This window comes from Pezoporus wallicus, unplaced genomic scaffold (assembly GCF_028554395.1).
Source record: "Pezoporus wallicus isolate ANWC-B61680 ecotype Strahan unplaced genomic scaffold, APGP_CSIRO_Pwel_v1 contig_5542, whole genome shotgun sequence".
NCBI lineage: Eukaryota > Metazoa > Chordata > Aves > Psittaciformes > Psittacidae > Pezoporus > Pezoporus wallicus.
This window is the reverse complement of record NW_026640165.1, coordinates 3,399,263-3,418,307: the sequence shown is the minus strand read 5'-3', so window position 1 is coordinate 3,418,307 and position 19,045 is coordinate 3,399,263. Positions and strand designations below refer to the sequence as shown.

The following is a 19,045-nucleotide window of genomic DNA, read 5'->3' as shown; positions in this document are numbered from 1 at the left end:
GAATTACAGACCAGTCAGTCTCACCTCTGTGCCTGGCAAAATCTTGGAGCAGATTCTCCTGGAAGGCATGCTAAGGCACATGAAAAACAACAAGGGGCTTGGTGACAGCCAGCATGGCTTCACTAAGGGGAAATCCTGCCTGACCAATTTGGGGGCCTTCTATGATGGGGCTACAGAACTGATGGACAGGGTAGAGCAGTTGATGTCATCTACCTGGACTTGCGTAAAGCGTTCGACACTGTCCCACACGACATCCTTGTCTCTAAATTGGAGCGACATCAATTTGATGGATGGACCACTTGGTGGATAAAGAACTGGCTGGATGGACGCACACAAACAGTTGTGGTCAATGGCTCAATGTCCGGCTGGAGACCAGTAACGAGTGGTATCCCTCAGGGATCGGTGTTGGGATCAGTCTTGTTTAACATCTTTGTCGCTGACTTGGACAGTGGGATTGAGTGCACCCTCAGCAAGTTTGCAGATGACACCAAGCTGTGTGGTTCGGTTGTTATGCTGGAGGGAAGGAATGCCATCCAGAGGGACCTTGACACACTTGTGAGGTGGGCTGATGCCAACCTCATGAAGTTCAACCATGCCAAGTGCAAGGTCCTACGCCAGGGTCGGAGCAATCCCAGGCACAGCTACAGGTTGGGCAGAGAAGAGATTCAGAGCAGCCCTGCGGAGAAGGACTTGGGGGTGTTGGTCGATGAGAAAATGAACATGGGCTGGCAGTGTGTGCTTGCAGCCCAGAAAGCCAACAGTATCCTGGGCTGCATCAAGAGGAGCGTGACCAGCAGGTCGAAAGAGGTAATCCTGCCCCTCTACTCTGCTCTTGTGAGACCTCACCTGGAGTATTGTGTGCAGTTCTGGTGTCCTCAACATAAAAAGGACATGGAACTGTTGGAACAAGTCCAGAGAAGGGCCACGAGGATGATCAGGGGACTGGAGCACCTCCCATATGAAGATAGGCTGAGAAAGCTGGAGCTGTTGAGCCTGGAGAAGAGAAGGCTGCGTGGAGACCTCATAGCAGCCTTCCAGTATCTGAAGGGGGCCTATAGGGATGCTGGAGAGGGACTCTTCATTAGAGACTGTAGTGATAGGACCAGGCTGGACGAAGCCTTGGGGTGCTATGATTTAGCGTAAGGTCTCCCTGCCCACGGCAGGGGGGTTGGAACTAGATGATCCTAAGGTCCTTTCCAACCCTAATTATTCTATGATTCTATGATTTTCAGACAACAGGGGAAATGGTGGGTGAAGGCATCTCCTGGGTAATGGTTGTTCAGGTTGCATGCAGTCCCCACCAGGTATAAAAGTGTGCCAACATGAATTACAGGAGGTTCTCCAGCACCTTATACTGAAAATCAAAGTGCTAGATTACAGAAATTATCTCAAGACAAAAAGGGATTTATTTACCATTCCCCCATCCCCTGTTTGAGCCCTGGAAGCATACAGGAACTATATTGCTTTCAGAAGTCAGCTTGCATACATTCAACCACGACAGCTTAAATTACACACATACATAAACTCAACTAATCTACAAGACAATTAAGAGACATTTCCTACATTTTAAAAAAGAGGTGCAAAAAGCTCACTGAAAGCAACGTTGGGAAGTACTTTCACTGCTGGGAATGATTTGTACTTTTAAGGTAAACCAGTGTGGAAATATCTACTAAACATCTGTTCTCTTGCTCGAGCTGAACAGATGCTGAGTTTAAGCCTCAGAATTTGTCTACACAGGCAAGTCAGCACTGCAGACAAGTACTGCACAGCATTTACCTGGCATCAACTCCCCACCTAGGCTTGCTCAATACAGTGCCAAGAAGAGATGCTATTTCCAGTCCCAAAAAGCAACACACACCCACACAGCACTCTGCCAACACTGCTGGCCCCAATGAGGAGCAGAAGCTGTTAGCTTAGCAGCAATCCTGATTCCCACTTTGGAGCTGGCACAAACCATGCCATAGCAGAAACAAACAGCTCCCTCAGGGAGCTGTAGCATCCTCCTTCCCATGCTCCAGATTTCCTGTTCACACCTGCCTATAGCCAGAGAGGTGCAGCAACACATGCCACTTGCAACCACTCCAGCCACTGCTGACGAGTAACTGTAGCTGCCTGTTTTCAGATGAGCATGGGACTGCAATTAACCTCTGTGTTGATTTCTTATCTATAGAGTTGGGTCATGTTTATTTACGCTGCAAGATTTAGTGTTACCACTTGCCAGACACTTGGAAAGCGCAAGGGGGATGGTGTGGCCAAAGTCAAACAGCAGCACCCTTATAGCACACTCTTACCAGCAGGCACAAGGGAAGTGTTATTGAAATATAGGTTGCTGCAAAGACATTAAAGCGTGGCTTTCTATACTGTATATCCATACCTGGTACAAAGGGACAATCTTTGCTTCCTGCATAAAGTATTTCGTAAGGAGCTGTCTAAAGAAACAGTGCTACAGCTTAAAAATAAATAAATCAATCAGTAAAATCACATACAGGTCAAAGAGTAAGCTGCTACACTCATCAGGAATGCACTTGGGCTCTGCACATCAGGCCGGTGCTTAGAGAGCTCCTGGCTCCTGCCCAACCAGTCCCTGGTCTCCAACCCCAGGCACTGCAGAGGTGGTAGCAGCACAGAGGTGAAGGAACAGACGATGAGAGGGGCTAGCAAACATCTAAGTATATACAAGTTTTTACCCTCATTGAAGATGCTCAAGATATTTAACCCAGAGATGAGTTACGGTTCAGAAACCCATCTAAAGAACCAAATCTGCTTTTGCTCCTTCAGAGATATAATACCCAGGATACACTGACTATGCCTCTTACGAAGAAGGAAAAAGCAAGAGGTGCGTAGTACTGGGGACAGTGATAAGAATTAACCACTTGTGGTGTGGCTGACACTCTAGAGGGAAGGGATGCCATCCAGAGGGGCCCTGACAGGTTCAAGAGGTGGGCCCATGCAAACTTCATGAAGCTCCACAAGGCCAAATGCAAGGTCCTGCAGACGGGTCGGGGCAATCCCAAGCACAAATACAGGCCAGGAGAAGGATGGATCAAGAGCAGCTCTGAGGAGAAGGACTTGAGGGTGTTGGTTGATGAGAAGCTCAACATGAGCCGGCTGTGCACCTACAGCCCAATAAGCCAACTGTACCCTGGGCTGCTTCAGAGTATGGTCAGCAGGTCAAGGGAGGTGATTCTCTCCCTCTACTCTCTTGTGAGACCCCACCAGCAGTAATGCGTCCAGTTCTGCACCCCAACATGAGAAATACAGGCACTTGTTGGAGTAAGTCCACAGGAGGCCACAAAGATGATCAAAGTGATGGAGCACCTCTCAGAGAGACTGAGAAGAAAAGGCTCAGGGGAGACCTTATACCCTACCAGTACCAAAAGGGGCGACAAGAAAGCTGAAGAGGGACTTTTTACAAGGGCATACAGGGATAGAACAAGGGGGAAACGGTTTTAATCGGAAAGAGGGTAGATTTAGATCAAATATTAGGAAGAAGTTCTTTCCTGTGAGGGTGCTGAGGCGCTGGCACAGGTTGCTCAAAGAAGCTGTGGCTGCCCCCTCCCTGGCAATGTTCAAGGTCAGGTTGGACAGGGCTTTGAGCAGCCTGCTGTAGTGGAAGGTGTCCATGCCGACGGCAGGGGGTTGAAACTGAATTATCTTTACAGTGCCTTCCAACCCAAACCAGTCTGTGATTCTGCGACTCATTCTGGAAGTTTCCAAATGCGCATATCTGCTAAAGTGCTGGATCCAAGAGGTCTGGCATTAGTTGATGGGTTAAATATCAGGAGGCACGCATCATTAAACTAACCACAGAAGGTTACAACAACTTAAAAAAAAAAGAATAAAAATATCCACTAAGTTAAAATATAAAGCCGCTTACTAAGAACACAGGAAAAGTGAAATGGTTTAACCAGGGTAGTAAGATACAGAGTGATAAAAGCTTGGTGGAAAATAAAGCACCCAAGTTCCAAAATCAGTGACACCATAACATATTAATGAATACAACTTAGAAGCATTCAGAAAACCGAGCATGTCCAGGGCAGTGGTATGGGAGACATTTAAGCAGATAGCTCTTATGTCCCTGAAGTTTTTTCCCCAAACCAACACACCTCATTCTGTCAAGAGGCGTTAATAGGCTAAAAAGATGAGAAATAAGGTCTATATATTTGCTGGAGATCAACTGCCTGCCTCTGAATTAAAAAAAGTACTTCTCTCTGAAGTTAGCAGTGTTAACTGGGTAAAGGTTTCTCCTTTCTGCTGCCTCTGTAGGCTAGTGCTGGGACTCATGCCAAATTAACTACACCATACTGTACAGATGCCCTTTCTTGGGTTTGACTCACAGCAGAAGCCTTGAAGGCTTCCACTGATTTCTGCTTTTCCTTCTGCCTCTCTAACTCTGACAGTATTTGACACAGAGACCTCTTAAAATGTTGGCTATTAATTAGCAAAGCCTGCTCACAAGGCCTGGTGGTACCTAAGAAGCCACCAAAATGCCAGAGTAGAGCACAGGTTCCAAGACAGAGGGGTTAAAGGAAGATTTCCGCTGACGATAGATTGCCTCTGACCCACTATCAGAGTTCAGAGTTGCACTCCCAAGCCACATCCAGCTCCGGATATGAAAAACCACAGCTCCCCACAATGTGTTTTCAAGCGTGAGCAGCTCTGGCTTTTTGGCAGCACCTCCCAACCTGACAGTTCTTTGCCTTCCCTCCCTTCTCTCCCCAGCCTGCATTCATCCTGTGAACCCTTGCCTAGAGAGGGTGAAGCCCCATGAAGTTCTCAACTGACACTTCATGTGCATTTTCTTACCTCCAATTACAAAAGAGTTCCCTGTGGCTGCTGCACTTACCTGCAGTAAGGAAAGGGAAAACCCTACAACACTGCTCAAGAACAGAAAGCATTTGCATGAATAGTTAATCCTTAGTAGCTATTCTTGAAAGCATACCCATATTGGCAAGCTCCTGAAAACACAGCTATATTTTACATAAATTAGAAAAACCCAACAAAACCAAGACCAGTGCTAGCCCGGATTAGAGACTTTATTATCTTAATTGTAATGTTTGTACAGCACTTTATACTTTCCTAAACATCATGCCCTATACTTTCCAATCACTGTAAATGAGGTGACCAATACAGAAGCGTTTAATGTTTTAATTGACGAGTTTCAGAAAATCCAAACTGTACTGGAATAGCAAGTAAATTAGTGTTTTCTGTACCACAGTAACTCAGATTTAATCCTAGCACACTGGCGGGGAACTTGCATAAGTAGATTAGGCTGGTTCAGTACAACATGACAGCTACGAGAGCCCTTCAACTTGTAATTCTTACTGCTAGGTTAGTGAAGAACCTTCATGGGTTTAAACATGAATTTGTTCTTTCCCTCCCTCTGCCGAAGGGGACATGAGCCTCCTCTGTCTGCACTGCACTCATTCAGTACAGAACACTTTCTCCCCTTTTATAGAAACAGGACATTTGTCACATCGGGAGCACATAAATTCATCTATAGCACAAAACGACAAAAGTTAAAATTAGGCAAATCAAGCCAGAACTGGCAAATCTAAGGGCGGGCTATGATTTTCAGGGCACAGTTCCTCTCCCTGAACACTTGCAAACATTTGCATCTTAGCAAATCAAGTTGCCAAAGCAATATTTTAAAGCTGGTTTAGGCACAGAACTGTGATTTAGCAGGAAGGAACCCATGCTGCATATTCAGAATAGGAAACTATGATGGCACTGAATAAAGGAGACTTTAATTACCAAGCAAGCAACATTACCTGAATTTCCAATGTCACAACAGGCCAAATGCTAATACATTCAGAATTAGGAAGTAGGAATGGATCAGATTACCCCCTCTACCTATTCAGTGATTGTGGTATTTTTACATAACAATGCAGAAATAAATGCTGCATGCAGTGCTGAATGTCCTTGCTTTAAAAACAAACTATCAACCACCTATGGTAAAGAGAAAAGGGAAGAAGAAATCTGGGAAGCTATTCAGGAACTGAAAGAGATGCTTAACAAAGAGTTAATGTGCTAATCAACATTGTCTTGGCTGTCTTGGCAATGATTTGATCACAGTGTCCAGGGACGCACAGAGACCTAAGAAAGTACCTGCTACCCAAGACATACCTGGTAGTCAGAACACTGCAATAAAAGTGGGTGAAAGTGCCCATAGAAGCAAACATCCAGCCTGTAAGTTGAGACCAAGGTAGTGCAAATCAACAGTAAGACACCTTTTGAACAAAGAACCACTGAGGAAAATTCAAAGGAAAATAACAAATCCTTCCAACCCCAGGGCCCTCCTACCAGGAGCTAGCTGTGTGCTTTACCCAAACACGAGTCAGGATGCATATTATTGAACTAAACAGGTAAAGCTCATGATTTCAAGGTAAAGAATGTAAGATGACCTCATTTGGACATCCTTTCTGTCCTTCCACTGTGTGTAAATTTTGCACCTGCTGCTTCAGCAAGACATGTGAAGTGCTGGGACAAAGTCCCACTGCTGCATCTGTGGCCCAGGACTGAATGTGCACTGCTGGAGGTGCACAGCAAAGAATGCTGCTCTTTGCAGGGCTCTGCAATCACAAGCCTTATGGCAAGGCTTTTTATTCTAAAACCTCCATTTGTAGCAAGTTTTTGCATATGCTTGTCAAGTTCAGACACAGACATGAAGAAGAGGCACCTAATGTGCACATTTCTAAGCTCACTATGTACTCTTGCAGCACAGTACAGAAGGGCCTTTCATTCACGACACTGCTGTACTGTTCTAATAGATGGAGATCTTTCCTTAATGGTTCTGTAATGAATAATACACCAGACTGAAGGGGGGGGGGGAAGAAGTAGAGAGAGGCAGAGATGAAGCCTTTGTCAAGGGAATGGCTGACAGTGGAGTCAGATATCTACATATTGAAGATAAGGGGGCCAGCACTCAAATTTTGTATGCCTATGATCAGTTCCAAGCCACCAATCTTGCTCTTTGAAGCCCATGAGCTCTGTACTCAGATTTTAATAGAATCAGTGAAGCAACAGAAGTGGAAGCACAGTACAGCTCATATCTATCTGAAAGGACAAGCAGCATATATTCAATTCATGCACAGACTTGCACTGACTTTTTTATGCTTTCAACAGTTTCCCTAAGGTATTAAACAGGAAGACACCAACAAGACTTGCTCTTCTCATGATCACTGTACTAGAAGAGTAATACTAAGATGCTTAGAGAGAAAATAACCCTGTATAAGCAATTTAAGATTTCAGTTTTAGTCACTGAATTAAAAGCAATTCAGGCACAATTCAATTATGTGATCTCAATAATAGAGACATAATTCAGAATTGCCCTGTTGACAGAACCTCAGCCACTGTTTTAATATGAAATATACAAGCATTACTTTCCTTACTCCTGCCACCTCTGCAGCATAAGGGATTACCTCTTCTCCCTTCTTGCTCTAGGCGGGCAGCAATTTGAGAAAACAGAGACCATCACTGCAGATATGCAGCCATAAAGCTTTATAACTAGTCAAAACTGTCCCCTCAGCCATACCATCCTGGAGCTACTACCCTCTTAAAGAAATACAGAAAATAGTATCTAGGGTTCAAGACATCTTTTTGTAGCCTCTTGGTCTGCAATCCAGATCCTTCTGATTGGACACAATGGTATAGATGGAATGACAGATAAATATTTATGTGTGCTCTCCACATATAATGACTTCGGTTTAATGAAAACAAGCCAGTATTTACCTACAAAAAAAACTTCAGAAAATACCATGTTGCAAGGGCAGCAGCACAGATTAGTCCCAGCATACATGGTCTGTACATGTTAACAAATGGCAGATGTCTTCAGAAGAATAAGAGCAGAGGAAAGGCATACAACAGACTTCCTCGTCCAAGGAGCTTGACAATTTGCATACAATAGACTTTTTGTGAATGAAAAACGCTGTCATTACCACTTGTTTGTTCCATGATCACAGGGAAAGAAAAAATCTCACAAAAGAGCTCCACATAAACAGGACTGTACATGGTATTACACAAGCACACTTAAATTTAAAAATCCTAATAGCTACAGAACAGGATCCAAGCTGCCAACCCCAAAGGTTGCTTAAGCATACACAGTATGAAGTCTTTCAGTTTAGAACTTTAGGTGAGCAAACTCCGTGATTCTAGAAATGAGCTTTCAGACAACAGCCTGACCACATTCTGAGGATACAAACTGCACAGTGAGTTTCCAAATAGGGCAGTACAAATTCTAACTTCCAAGTCACATTCTACAATACAGTTACACAGACAAATCTTAATTTAGATTGTAGCACTCCGAGCTCAAGACTCCACAGCCATGTTTTAACAGATAAAGCAGGATTTTATTTATTTTTTGCCTAATATTTAACTTTACCTGAAACAGGGTGTTTTTAAAAGGTAAGTCTGTTTGGGTGCTTCTGCTTACAAGCACCAAAAAAAATTTAGCACCTCCTGTATGAGTTTTAACCAGTTCCATAGCATTGAAGCATTACTGGATAGAACACTGAGTGAAGAACAAGGTGGTGTGACCCTCTGGCTCTAATGAAGCCACCAGAAGTCTTATCCCTGCAGACCTGGCAAGTGCCATTAGGGCAGATCTGTGTTCCTCAGACTGAAAACAACTCCTTCCTTCAGATATGTTCATTAGTAATTCAACAAAACACAAACCAGACAGCATTCAGAAGCACATCCAAGTTTAACAAACCTGTCAACCCACAACATATAAAATCAATAGCAGGGACAGAGACCCCTAATAGTAAGAAATTTATTGATCTTTCCAGAAAACAGAAGCCTATTACTAGAAGCTTACTTCTTAGTCCACAAATCTTCAAATGTTAAATATAAAATATAATGACAAAGAATTATTAGTTCCTGTTATCTTTTCTGCTTGACAGCTATATAACAATATAACAACATTTAAATCAAGTACTTACAGGGTCTCTCAGCTCTTCATTGTCTCGAGTTGACGTTCGAGGTACTTTCACCGGGATTTCATCTCCACATTCAGTGTCAGAAGCATTTGGAGACTCTGCTAAATCAAGGAACTCATCTCTCTTGTGACCTCTGAACCTTATTTTGTCCAACTTCTTTAGCATGTTCAGCACTGCACTTTTCTGCTTTACCTTAACATGACGGTTGAAGTCTCTGCAAGAAACAAGACATCAAGAGGATGTTAGAAAGCTTGCACTACACCTAAACACACACATTCTAACCACTAACTACTTCAAGCCATCTTTTCAGAGGCCTTCTTGCCACTGGAGGGAAAACATGCTGCAGCTTAGCTTTGTAACGGGCACTTCTTTTCCACAGTGCAACAGATACACGGTTTGTTTTTCAGTAGTTGATGATTTACCGTCTTCCCACATGTAACAGGGAAATGGCCTCTTTCTCATGGCTATTTTTAAAGCAAGTGTAAAGCTAACAACCTGCAGGCTAAAGAAAGATTAGGAAGTCAGTTCCTAACAGGTTACCTGAAACAAAAAACAGTTTACTTTATAAGTTCACATTCTTCATCTTGCTGATGCTTCTAATCAAAGAAATGAAAATCCACTCAGCTTCACAACCAGCCTTTAAATTCCCAGGAAAAAAAAAAAAAAAAAATGGAGGAAAAGAGTAAGGATGCTATCTCACCTCCCTACTGCTTCAGGCTAAGAAAAGAGAAAGTACCAAGTGTTTATTGAAGGAAGCCAACAGACAGACCCATGCAGAGATTCCCACCAAAAACTAGAGACTGTTGAAGTTGACCATAAAAGCCACATTCAAATGCACTGCCAAAATCCTTAAAGTTACCACTGCTGATAATCTTGTATACCCTTTGCTAGATTTCTGTTACTCCCTTCAAGATGCAAACAAGAATCACTTTATTAGAGGTGCTTTCACACTGCTATAAAACTAGCATGGCCAAAACTTCACTGCAAGAGAAACGGCAGAGCAGTATTTCTGCAGAACATGTAGGTGCCACCGCATGCAGAGAAATGAGAAATGCCCAGGACATTCCACTTCCAGAGACAGTGTTTGACAGGAGCAATACTGAAATTCTAAATCATAAATCATACTGGGAGAAGCATTTGGCCTCTTAAGAGACAACAGAAGAAAGCTTAATTAATGTACATGAATTCATTGTAATGGTAGCTTTCCAAGAGTGTGTTAAGTTCTGATTTAAAGAAGACCTGCCAAATCCATCCGATTTAATGCTCTACATGTATTATTCTGTTCCTCAGCTCAGAGTGTTCCATTTTGAAGGTGCCACAATAGTCTCCCAAATGGCCTCTGCAGTGCTAAGAATTTATTTTGAGGCACTTGTTACTATCCTTGCTTCCCTATGGTCAGCACTGCCATGCTCTTCATTAGAGAGCATGCTTAGCTTCATGGCACATCACCCCAGGCACTGGTGTGAGATGAAAAAGCAAAGGCAGAGATAGACATGGGTCACTTCAGAAGTATAAATAAAGAGCAAGAAGAGCCTTTTGCTACTGGCTCCCACAGCCTTGACAGTTGAAGCAATTCTCACCTCCCAGCACAAACCGCTTTTCAACAGAGCTCTTCTTTCCCTGCAGATTCTCTGCTTACCCTAACACTCTGGCAGTGACTGTTCACACAAAGTTCAAACCAGATCGCTCCCCCCAAAAATCTGCCTGACTTTGCACCTCTGCCAAGGTTTATTACCACCCTTCACTTAAACACTGAAGTCTGAAACTAATATAAATACCCTATAGTGTAGCTGGCAGAAAACCCCAGAAAAACTCTTCCTTTACCAGAGACACTTAAAGCTGCAGTCATGTGCTTAATCTTTCACTTACAGAGAATCACTTGCAGTAACTCACAGCAAAGTTATTTTCTACGAACAACTTTTGTTTGAAGTTCTATTACTTGTCAAAGCTAAGTTTAAAATAGAAACGTTTCTTGCTCATTCATTGACTATTTGATGAAGAAACTTGTCAGCTATCACATCCAGAAATATCTCTAGGCCCTACTATTAATAGCACCTAGAGAACAAATGCTATCAGGGAAGTTTAAACCTCTGATAAGCACTGGCACAACTTTATCACCCTCCCTCCCATCTCAAAGATCTCCATCTGCATTCAACCAGTTTCTTACATACCACATAAGTCAGACCTACAGACAAGTAGTTATAAAACAAGTTGTTTGTTTGGCATTTGTGCTTACACTGCTAATGATACAGCTGCACAAAGAAATAATAAGGATGCTAAAACATCTTCACTATGAGGGTAGTGATACACTGGCAGAGGTTGTCCAGAAAAGTTGTGGCTGCCCCATCCCTGGCAGTGTTCAAGGCCAGGTTGGACGGGGCTTTGAGCAACCTGGTCTAGTGGAAGATGTCCCTACCCATGGCAGGGGGTTGGAAGATGATCTTTAAGGTCCCTTCAATCCAAGATATTCTATGATTCTGTGGTAGAGTATTATCCTTTTTCTGGTCAGCACTCATCAGCCCCTACCAGTGGAGGACAAGTATGCATCCCAGGCCACCTTCATCCCTCTTACGGGTGAAACAGTCAAATCAAGGCTGCAGAGAAGGACTGCTGCCTTGGGCAGCATCAGGAGGCCTCACTGTTCTCCAGTTACAGCCACATTTATGTACTGCTCCTCAAAGACTAAGGGTGGATTTGGACCTCTTTTTATAGTGCGGCATATATAGCACTTCAGTGCACATTTCAAGACCTGAATTCAGTTTTCCCCTTAGAGTGGGTTCATATTCACTTATACAAAAGAAGTGAGAGGCAACAAAACATCCTGATACAGAGCAATCTCCACCCCTTCTCTTCATTCTCTTCAAGATTTGCCTTCAGGCAGTGAAGAAAGAAACACCCAGGAGGCCAGTGAAAGGGCCCAGTGGTGAAACTGCCGGAGTCAGACACTGGGAACACAAAGTCCTGAAATCCAGCCTCCTCCTAGGATGGTTCAAGCATTTCAGCCTAGGTCACAGATTATAACCTGGCCAACAAATGTGCCCATGAATACATATATCGTATTTTTCACTAGTAAAACTGATGTACCTAACCTTAAGTGCGTTACCACCTGGCCTTTTAAAAATGCAAACCTTTCTTTAAAGCACTAACAGATCACTCCACTGAAGACAGTCTGCTTAAACTCTGTAACACAGAGGCTATCAAAAGAGAGATGCCTTCAGTGTCAATATTTTAAAGGATTATTCAGTAGGTTGACCATTAAAAAAGAAAATAGTAAAGAATCATGTTCCAAGGCATTTTTAATGTCCTAAGTACAAGAAGCTGTTATATAAAAAAAGATAAGAACATTTTGTCTAAAAATTGTTTTGGATGTACCAGGCTTCCATATTACTTGCAGTTACATTAGATTAACCTAAGCAAAAACCTAAGCTTGCCAACAAACTCCTATAGAAACTCATTACCTGGCCTCCAGCCAAATGTGCGATCCAAGACAAGCTTTTTATGTCAGCAGCCTGTCCTTGCAGCTACCAACTTCCTTTTTAGATAAAGTCAACAAATATGGCGACATGTCAGCAGGTTTAGCTCACTAGGAGATGCTGCATTCTAAGTGACTTGGGTCAAATTTAGATAAGCTTGAGGAAGCTTTTCTAAGACCAGAACCTGATCTAGAATTAGATTTACTGTAAAACATAGTAACTAAATATTAAAACACTTGCTTTGCCATAGCAGCTATTCATCCCCTCACCCTCTCCCAACTACCCATCCACATGCTGGACTCAGCCGGTTCAGCAGTTAAGTTTCAGGCTGCTTCTAGTAACTCCCCATACCAGGAACATCAAAACTAGTATGTCATTTTGCACATGCAGAGTTCAGAGTGTGAATGCAGGCCCACACCTCCCTCTGTTTCAAACACAGATACTGTGTAATTACAATAAAAACACAAATATTTTAACTCAGTGTGTTAGAAACATTCTCATTTCCCAACACTGTCATACATGTGACAACTGTTCTCACTGCTATACAACAAACAAGCTTTAAATAAGACTTAAGACCAATATCATGCTTGCAAACAATTATTTTGAACAAAATAAAAATCAAATCCATCCTCCCCAATCAAGTTTATTTCTGCAAAGACCATACCATTACTCTGAGCAATTGGAGATCCTTCACACATTAAATGCTATCACAAAAAGTGCTGCACCGGAAGGCAGATGCTGACTCTGCAAGACTGATTTAGGTCCTACTTTGTTGCACCTCAACCAGATTTAATACTATATTACAACAGAGGCCCTCCTAGTAGTAAGGATATCTTACATTAACATGCTTACAAACAAGGCTATTCAGGAACCCAGATTAAGCAGGTGCCTTTTATTTCTCTTGTTATAGTAGCAGAGGTCAAATCAGCAAAATTAAACAGCAGCCTGTAAAAACTATCCTGAAGACCCAAACTACCTAGTAAGAAACTAGGCAAGAGTTTGTGTATACAGGGTTTGATTAGTTAAAATGGTCTTTTTCAGACTTAGAAAAGAAAACAAACTAAAATAATCTTTAAAGGTGCTTTTGTTAATTATCATTTGTATCTAGTTGCTAAAGCAAACCCCTCAAGGATGAGGTTTTATTCCTTTTACAGAGGGCCAGAGAAGACTTTATTTGGACCCAATATGAAAACCCTCAATTAACCCCCCAAATAACTGCCAGATGTTCAGTTTAAACTATTATACAATGACCCAAAACCCCAAACAAACATAAGCACACATTCCAAGCTTATTCTGAGTAGAAAAAAAAAAAAAAAAAAAAAAAAATCACATTTTCCTGAACTTTCACATAAAAATCACAAGCAGCTCTAGCACAGTTTTTTCTGCCTGTGTTTACAAGAGGTTTCAGCAAGGAGACACCCAGCTCCTGGGGAACAGGCCCGCCTGGCACAGTCTGGAGGGACTCGGTTATGGGCCTTGTTTCTACGGGCACCCCTCATCCCTTTGTGCCACTGCCCCCACCATGCTCAGCTCTTGCGCACATGTGGAAGAGGTTGGGATGCAGAAGCGAGAAGGGAACTCAGAGAAGGGCAGTACTCAGTGCAGAACTGCTATCCCAAATCCACCTTAACTTGCTCCAGAGTTACCTACAAGTGGCTTACAGGTTTTGGTCTTCTGTGGTTGCACTTAGCTTTTACACAAGAATACTCTGAATCAGAGTACATGGCCTGTGAGACCATGTGGATTGAACAGCCAAATCTTAATGTGGCTCGTTGGAGAGGGTCCAGAGGAGGGCCACAAAAATGATCAGAGGGATGGAGCACCTCTCCTATGAGGAAAAGCTGAGAGAGTTGGGGTTGTTCAGCCTGGAGAAGAGAAGGCTCTGGGGAGACCTTATTGGAGCCTTTCAGTTTTTAAAAGGGGCCTATGAGAAAGATGGGAAGAGACTTTTCAGCAGAGCCTGTTGTGATAGGATGAGGGGTGATGGCTTTAAACTAAAGGAGGGAGATTCAGGCTGGATGTGAGGAGAAAATTCTTCACATCGAGGGTGGTGAAATACTAGAACAAGGTTGTCCTGAGAGGTGGTGGATGTGCCATCCCTGGAGACATCCAAGGCCAGGCTGGACTTGCTTCTGGGCAACATGATCTAACCGAAGATGTCCCTGCTCATTGCAGAGTGGTTGGACAAGATGAGCTTTGAAGGTCACTTCCAACCCAAGCCATTCTATGGTTCCATGGTTCAAATTTTTTCAGAGAAAGGACTGTGCTTTGCAACATGACAATTCAGTTTTCCTTAGCTGTTAGCAAAACACAGCCTGTTACACAAAGTCAAACAGCATCACCTAGGCAAGTGTTCATCTGGAGCCTGGTGTGAGAGAAACAACAAAAAACCTACTGAAACATCACCGATGAATTGCATCTCAGGCCAAAAAGGCCATACAAGACTATGACAGCAAAGTAACTTTCAAAGCACCTGCATTCCTTTTGCTGGAAACATGGCATTTCAGAAAGCTGAAGATGACACTGGAGTTTAAGCAAGCCTGTCATACCCTTACTTCTTACATTTACACCCTATTCCCTTGTCACTGTTCTTTCAATCTCAAAATGTCTTTCTGCAGAAGTCTGAGGTAAGAGCTCTGGCATCCAAGAAAAGCCAGACTGTATGTGGATGAATAAATGCAGACACGGTGTCAACACCAGGATGTTTTGGTCTTACCAGAAGGAAAGGGCATGCAAACTCAGGGAGTGGAAAGTATCAGGATTATGTCAGGTATTTATTACTTCTTCACTGAAATACTCTGTATATTATCCTAAAAGAGTCGACAGAGAACAGGAACACAAGATACACACAGGCCATTGACTTACCAACTGATCCTAAATACAAAGCTTGGTGTACTTTTTTCTGGACACGTCTAAATAAAACTGGAAACCTCAGTGAGTCCATCTAAGCCTACAACAGATTCACAGCCCAGCTCTATATACTGCTCTGTTCCCTCTTCCTACATGATTCCCTCATTTCTCATTTTAATGGACAGAATCTCATCTGAAGTCACCCACCGCCTGAACATCTTGTACTTATTAATATTTGAGAAACTAACCAAGAAAAAGATCAACTGACTGCACTTGAGAGCTCCTAGACTACTCAGCTTTCTTCCCCCGTGCACACACTTCTCCCCGCTGCTCTCCAGAAGATTTGCATCTGTGAAGAAAGCCAAACCTTACCCACAGCGTCTGTCATCGAGCAATGGGGAGAGGTCTTCCAGAGCTGAAGCTGCTATCTTTCAATGAACTTTACTCAACAAGATTCTGAAGCACACAGACTCACACAGATGGGACACGAACCTCACTCAACACAGTCCCTTCATGAACAGTGCCTGTGTGAGACTTCTGTCACCCAGGACTGCGCAACGTGGTATCTATATAGAATTATGACATCATTTCTCATTGGAAACCACAAAACGGCAATACTTTGGGCCAGATATCCAGCTGAACTGGCAAAGGGCAGTTTACAAACACTCTCCAGGAGTTACAAGCATTGCAGAAGCACCCTCAATTTCTGGCACGCAGGGCTTGACCTTCAAAGCTGAGCTCTCCCCATGCTCAACCCATCACAGGTTCATCCTGAAATTAGTCACAACCTTAACATCACAGTTTGGTAAAGTCTTCCTTCAATTACCCTTGGCCCCCAGGGTCATAACATGTTGTAATGCACATCCGCAGCAAACTGCTTTCTGGTTTTGAGTAATACCTATTAAAAGCTCCCAACCCTTTCAGCGTCAGGAATACTTAAAACTTAGGCTAGACTAGATAGGGATACACTAGGGGGATAGAGTTCGTTGGGGTTTTTTGTGTGCCAGATTATCAGTTAGGCTGCTTACGGTGTGGAGAAATATTACACTTTGTAATTCATGTTTATTTTTCCCTTGAGTTTAAAAGGAGATGAACAAAGAAACTGCCACCAGAATCACCTCCTCTGCATTCTGGACTGCTGGCAAAAGCAACACTCGACTAAAACAGGTCAGAAATGAGCAGGAAGTTGTGCTTTGGTATTGCAGGTTTAATTAGATGTAGCTATTCATTAAACATCAACTCTGAAACAATTTAAATTGTCCACTGGCTGGGGGGAGGAGGGGAGGGAAGGAAAAAGTGGAAATCTGTGTAACATGCACTAATGTACAACACAGGGACCGGAGACAGAAGTTCAACATACTAATCTCGGCTGCCAGCGGTGAGGTTGTCACAGCAACCATAACGCACCGTCATGAATATGCATTAGATTAAAACCTATTTCTTTCCCCCAAAAGAGACTAACACGTCGTTCAGCTCACAACACAAAGCTGCCTGGGAGACAAGTCAGGGTTGTAAAATAAATGTGACTGGTCCTCAAAACCTTCGGTTCAGCTGCTGTAGACAGGAGGGTTTGGAGACATAGAACATGGTAGCACAGGGATGTAGGACTCTCTTCTGTACCTGCCTCAGCCAGAAGGTACTTGAGACGTCTTTGGCAAACATTCTAAGGCAGAGATTCCCCAAATGAGCTGCTCAGTCCCTGCAAGGTTTCAGATCTGTGCAAGGAATCAGGCTAAAGCCCTTGAACACCTGAGGACAGGCCCTTCAGCAAATCGGAGGATGTGGCACCTCCAGCAACCCTCCACAAAGGACAGAAAAGGGGCAGCTCCTCCTCCCACTGCCATGGGCAGTGCCCAAGCCAGCCGAAACTGGAGAGCCTTGGTTTCATTATCATTGGAAAACTGCGAGTGGAGGGGTTCACAGAAAAACCCACCCCAAATCACACACAGGTACCTATCCATACAGGTCACACACCAGCATGCCAAGGAAGAAAGGGAAGATATCAACTGTTCGAGCTGAGCAGCTGTGCAAGTTGAACTTTGTACTTAATGCCCCACTTAACATCACTCTGGAAACATCACACCTCCAAAACCACACCCTTCCAAAGACACACTGACACCATGCACACCTCTATCTCTCATTTTGAAACCTAAAATGAGCATGCTTTGTTAAATTAATTCCTCTGCAAACTAGTAAACTGGCAAATTTTAACTCCAAAACCAGGAAGATGAAGCTCATTTTTCAGCAAGATACCTGTGTGAGTTAAAAAAACAAACAGTAAAACATTTACTATGCCATTGGGAGAGTGGCACCTGAAACCCTGCACGAAAATGGCAACGCTTGCAGAGGAGCTCAGGCAGCACGTACAGATTGGAGGAGCCACCAGCTGAAGCCATGTGGCAGCAAGCAGTGCCCAGCACTGGGGTTTTCCAGGTACTCTGCTTGGCAGATATCCTGCGAAAAGGGTAGCATGTCGTGACAGTAATAAAAACATATCACACTCCAGGTGAACCCCTCCCTTCCCTGCTGCACACCCATCCTGCGCCCAGCCAAGCCTGAAGACCACTTACTCACAGGCTGACACCAAAGGGAGCAACCCCGCTAATTTCTGCCATGGCCTTTATATGTCACTTGACCATTCATGCAGTTTATCAGCTTGCTGCTGATGCAACTGATTGTTGTTTTTGTTTTCTGGAAGGTCAGTCTAATCAGAGCATGCAGCTACACAGCCTCACTCGCCCTTGGCACAAGCTATTAGAGCTGTCATGCCTCCCGCACAGAAAACATATGTGGTCATGGGCAGCGGGAGAAAGCATCCTTTTACAGCAGCCACCTGCACTTAAATCAGGTTAAGCAACTGCAAAGCCTCACCCTAAAGAGTGTTCACTGCTGGTGAAGCTGCCATGAGGCACATTTCAGAACTCAGTCCCACACCAGAGCTTCAGTCCTTCCTCTGGAGTATGTGGGAAGAGCTTGTCACAGCTTGGCACTGGCAAAAGGCTTTTCTCTGCTTCCTCACTCTGAATTTTGTCTACTAGTCAGGGGAGCTGAGGGCGAAGACAGGAAAATGAGCATCACCAGCACAGCAAGAGCCTCCACGTACAACGCAGCTCAGTCTGGCTAGGCTTCAACCAAGTAAGAAGCCAGGGCACAGGGGAAGCACTGGCATAAGCAAGCACCACAACTGCCTATAAAAACAGAAACACGGAGGTGATGGGTGAGAGGACAGGATGGGACACAACTAACACAGGGTAAGATCAGGCTATCACTACATATATCTCCTCTTCCACTGCCCAAATGTAAGAAGCCTAGCTTGATACAGCACTCAGGATGAAGTTGGCCTCTTACAATCTGCTTTAAAACAGGCATTTAAGGTCTGAAGTACACACGCTAGTGTGGAATATCTTATTCAGATTATTAAGTTTATTATGGGAGGTGATCACTATTTAGAAAGTGTGAGCCCTGCCAGCCTGAAGAAGAATTTTAATTTTATCCCTTCAAGTAAAATAAGAGAAAGTTATTGAGACCGATGTAGTTCTACCTGGGTTAGATGGTTTTCATGATCTCAAGTGCGTGTTCATCATCTTCGGATGATGAATACAGGGCAACCGCTTGTAGCTCACCCAGCAACCTTCAGAAACAGAACAAAGGTATATAACATGGTCTAGTTTTGAAGAATGATTATGTATTCCTTTTTATAACTAAGAGATACACATTTGAAGTAGGAAATAGCTCACAGCTAACAACTGTGCTGACTTCTGTGAAGTGCATGTACCTCCACTGAGC

At 43.5% G+C, this 19,045-nt stretch overlaps 1 protein-coding gene across 2 annotated transcripts in view; it reads right to left on the bottom strand.

Annotated features, from left to right (window-relative positions):
* GRAMD4 (GRAM domain containing 4) overlaps positions 1–19,045 on the bottom strand; it is a 75,237-nt gene that overhangs the window by 41,020 nt on the left and 15,172 nt on the right. For both annotated transcript variants that reach the window (XM_057417821.1, XM_057417822.1), the window contains exon 2: positions 8,940–9,150. In XM_057417821.1, coding sequence (XP_057273804.1) covers positions 8,940–9,150 — 211 coding nt within the window. The remainder of the gene's footprint in view (positions 1–8,939; positions 9,151–19,045) is intronic.